We start from the raw sequence: 4377 nt of genomic DNA, 5'->3' as shown, positions 1-4377 counted from the left end.
GCTTCTTTCTGACAGTAACCTGGACCCCACTTGGCCTCGTTTGAACCTCTGCAGGTTCTGTGTTGGACTCCCAGCAGAACCGGGTCGGGGTGTTCAGTGTGTTGGTTCTGGTCCGTTTCCAGCGCTCCATCCCAGCAGAAGCAGATGAGCTCTGTGCTGCGTTCAGGGTCACTAAGACCAGGTTTACATAACCTGGATCTGTTCCTGGATGAGATTAGCATGGATTAAACATTCCTAGAACACCCCCCTCTGCCATGGACCGGGCCAAAAACAACCTGTCACTGGTCCAGAGGGCCTCAGAACCAGCAGAGGGCTTATTGACGTTAATTGCTGTTTATTAGGACTTAATAACCTGTTTATTGAAGCTGTGGTATCTGATGGTTGCTTCTTTACGTCTGTAAACTTCCAGCTGCTGCAGAACATCTGACTTTATTCATGACCTAACCCTTCTGATCCAAACCCACTGCAGTTCATCTAGAACCTGCTGGACCAAAGACCTCTACCTGGATGGAGGACTTCAGCTACCGGCCCTGCTGCTGACCCTATAGCTCCCCCTACAGGAGGGGAGCAGTAACCGGTCTGGAACCATCGGGACCGAGTCCTTTGGCAGTGTTCTACCCGCTGCTCTTCTCTCTGTATGTCCAGGTACCGGTCCAATAGGCTATCAAGTCCAGTTTTAATATTGATGCCAGACAGGAAGTGGATCCTGGAACGGAAATAACTGAATAAACAAATTTAAACAATATATGTAAACATTTATTTCAAGGAAAATGTGTGTCACAGCCATAGAGGTCAGTGGTCAGAGTCTTCAACATGTCTCAGCGCAGCGCGGCGCCAGGCAAAGAAAGCAGCGCCGTGTCTCAGGCCATGGATCCCAAAGGGAAAAAAAGGAAGATATGATGAGAACAGAGGATTCAGAGAAGAATGGAGCGAATAATTTGCTTTCATTGTCAATGAGGAGCGATTGCCCGCATGTTTGCTTTGGAATGAGAATTTGTCAGTTAATAAAAATAATAATTTGGAAAGGCATTTCCAGGGAAGTCTAAATCTGCAGCACACAACCAAGCTGGGAGGGAGAGAAAGCATGATGCAGACCTTCTGGATTAATTAGAGGAGAGCAAAGATAATCTGTCTGCAGCAGCCAGGGCAACGGTTAGTCCATCTGCAGCAGCCAGACGGACTAACAGGTGTGTCTTCTTCATGACAGAGATCTCGCAATCGCTAGTTTGTTGGCTCTGCGCTGCCGTAGCGCAAAGATGTCTGCCTCCATGGCTGCGAGACCCGCTCCTATGTAATTATAAATAACGAATTCTAAGGCAACGCAAATATTAAGGTTAAGAGGCTGAGCTCGTAGATGATGATAAATAACATAGTTATGTATAATATATTACATTTCTGACTGTATATCCATGTAATTATTACACACTGTAGCTTTAAGGGAGAAAATGAGAAAAGCATCAAAATTGTCTCAGAAAGTAAAAACATTTTTTTAAAAGGTGTGTTTTAGGATTCTTCAGTGGGTCGAGGATAGAAATAAGTAATTTTAGAACCATGAGGACATTATTTGTCTGCTCCAATGCATGCTGGGTAAATAGGGAGGGGCAGGAACAACATCCGGAGACTTAGTCCATTCTCAGTCTGCTGTTCTAGTGAACTGGAACAGCACTAGGGCTGAGGATGATGACGTTTCACCAGGACACGAGAACGCACAAGTACACATAGTGAGAAACAGACAGAAATTTAATGAAGTTCAGTAAAATCCTTTTATTTTGAATGTTTAACAAAACTTTATTAGCAAAAGTTTAGATGATCAAACATCAAGAATCTAGAGTCATTTATGTGGCAAAGCTGATAATCAGAGCAGAAATTAAAAGCTAAGAAATTTAGAGCGCCCCTCTGGTAGGACGCTAAAATGGCGGCAGCAGGAGGCTGCGGTCCATCAGAACCTGCTGCCCTCTGGCCATCTGGTCCATCTCAGTCTGAACCCTCTAATTTATCTCCCATTAGATTTTATTTTCTGCTCCTCGCCTCCCTCCCCCCATCACACCCAGAGAGGATCCAGCAAAGCTTGAAATGTTGGTTAATCAACAACTAAATCTAACGATTAAATATGAGAATCACTGAAAGGCCTGAAGCATCAGAACCAGAATCTTTCCTTCTGAAGTTCTGATCTCAGATCAGAGGAACCGTCGCCATCAGGTTCACCCTGACAGCAGCTCCCCCTGGTGGCTGTAGTCAGTAGAGCTTCAGGGAGGATTCAAACAGCTGGCTCAGGTCCTCCTCGGTGTGCGCCCGCGGAGACAGCTTGGTGACCCGCTCCTGAAGAGGAGAAGAAGAAAGCAGGTCATCGGGGGATCATGGAGTCCAGACGCTGCAGCCAGGAGCTCACCTGAGGGAGGGTTCCCTTCACCAGAGCCGGGATGTCGTCTCGGCTGTAGCCCACGGCCATCAGTCCGTCCTCCACCTGCAGGTCGGACAGGAACTGCCGCAGCGTGTCGGCCAGAACCTCCCCGGCATCCTCACGCTTCACCCGCCGCACGTCTGCACCTGAAAGATCCACGACAGGCCGAGTTCACCTGGAGGCTAGCGAACGCACTGCGCCGCGGCGGCTAACCTACCCAGGATCTCTGCAGCCTCCAGGTGGCGCTCCGGGCACATTGGCGCAGTGAAGCTGAAGACGGCCGGAGAGGTCAGGACCACGGAAAGGCCGTGGGGCTGCAGGGGCATAAAGTTCATCTGATTTACCCAAAGACCCGCTGAGAGCGTCCGGGTTCTGTGTCCGTTTCATGTCTCACCACCAGGGGGTGCTCCACGCTGTAGCCCCTCGCTGCGTGGCTTTTCACGTTTCCAGCGATCGGGTACGACATTCCATGACTGAAGAGAGAAACAGACGGTTTGTCTTTCAGAACCAGCCTCTGGCTGTAGAACCCCGAACCGACCCAGGAACTCACCACAGATGGACTCCGGCGTTCCCAAAGCCGATCCCTGCAAACACGCTAGCCAGGTGCATGCTGGACCGGGCCTCAAGGTCCTCCGGGTCCCGCACAGCCCTCAGAACAGAAAAAACATCTTCAGGTTTCCGACTCAGGCAGGGCCTTGGACTGGATCTGACCCCTAATGCCGGTTCTGACCCCTAATGCCGGTTCTGACCCCTAATGATGGTTCTGACCCCTAACGCTCTTTGGTTTGTCTTTGGGTCTGACCGCACGCCCTGACCTCTGACCCCTCCATCACTATAGAGTGGACTTTATAGTGAACTCATTTAACTGACCATTCAGAGATGATCACTACTGCGGATCTTCCTCCTGCTCCTTTCACGGCTGTCATGTTTGTTTTCTCTTCCTACCTTCCGGCGAATATGTCCTTCTCTACGCTCATTCATTTTTGAGGACCATTTTACCGACAGGCTGTTTGTTTCCACTCCCCCACCAGCTTCCTGTCACACTTCAACATCATAGTCAGTGGCTCTCGTTGGTCAGAATGTCGGCCAATAGGCATAGGCATGGTTATAAAAACAACGGGTTGTTCTCATCAACAATCTTCCAACCTTTCATTCATCGGGGCCAGACTAAATTACACATTTAATCTCACATTTAGTCTGGTTTATCAGGCTATCTTCCTGCTCAGGTTTCAACGAAATCCCCAAAACTGATTCCAAAGCCGAGTCAAACCAGAACTGTTCAATAGTTGCTGCCATCTTCCTTGTTGTGTTTTCTCCAGCATCGCACAGCTTTGTTGTCACGCCCTCAAAACCCCGCCCACTTTGCATCCAGACATTTAAAACACATATCTGCGTTGTGATTGGCCGGCTAGTTCTAGGGCCTCGGGCATTGATCAAGGCTAGACCACTGCAGGCTGGTGGGTGGGGCTAGTTTACTGGGCTATGTCGGGCGTATCGCTCTGCTAGCTTTACCTGCTCTTCAGGAAGCTGGTGAACGTACCTCTTCATGAACTTGGCCACCACGTTCAGGGCATGGCGCGACCACACGTCACTGATGGGGTTGCTGCCCTGGTAGGCGGGACGGAGGATGGGGTCGGTGGGACAGGGCGCCCTCTGGTGGTAGGGTAAGGCGGTGTAGGACTCCAGGGCGTGACTATTAGAAGCAGAGGAAGCGGCGCCTGTCAGCGCCCGACAACAGCAGCGACCAGTAAAGAAACTTGTCAGACGCACCACAACACGTCGAAGCCGCTGTTGGCGGCGACCCGTTCAGGCATGCTGAGGGTGTGCAGGGGGTCCACGATGCCCAGCGTGGGTCTGATGGCTCTGCTAGCAATACCTGGACAGAAACAGCCAATAGAATCTCAGTGTGACATCACAGCATCGTTGGTCTCAGTCCGGCTGAAGAGCCTCCACAGACGGTTCTGGTTCATGTGGTC

The 4377-nt window shown here is 50.3% G+C and overlaps 1 protein-coding gene across 1 annotated transcript in view; it reads right to left on the bottom strand.

Annotated features, from left to right (window-relative positions):
• Positions 1-2094: 2094 nt before the first annotated feature.
• The window catches only part of adhfe1 (alcohol dehydrogenase, iron containing 1), a 7368-nt gene continuing 5085 nt past the window's right edge, over positions 2095-4377 (bottom strand). Inside the window, exons 7-13 of the mRNA XM_015386991.1 lie at positions 4172-4277; positions 3942-4094; positions 2952-3050; positions 2796-2874; positions 2619-2715; positions 2390-2547; positions 2095-2319 (exon numbers count right to left, since the gene is read on the bottom strand). Of these exons, the coding sequence (XP_015242477.1) occupies positions 2236-2319; positions 2390-2547; positions 2619-2715; positions 2796-2874; positions 2952-3050; positions 3942-4094; positions 4172-4277 (776 nt within the window). The 3' untranslated portion in view covers positions 2095-2235. The remainder of the gene's footprint in view (positions 2320-2389; positions 2548-2618; positions 2716-2795; positions 2875-2951; positions 3051-3941; positions 4095-4171; positions 4278-4377) is intronic.

This window comes from Cyprinodon variegatus, unplaced genomic scaffold (assembly GCF_000732505.1).
Source record: "Cyprinodon variegatus isolate N-32 unplaced genomic scaffold, C_variegatus-1.0 Scaffold383, whole genome shotgun sequence".
In the NCBI taxonomy this organism is placed as follows: Eukaryota; Metazoa; Chordata; class Actinopteri; order Cyprinodontiformes; family Cyprinodontidae; genus Cyprinodon; species Cyprinodon variegatus.
Note: the sequence above shows the minus strand (reverse complement) of the source record. Positions and strands in the feature narration are given on the sequence as shown.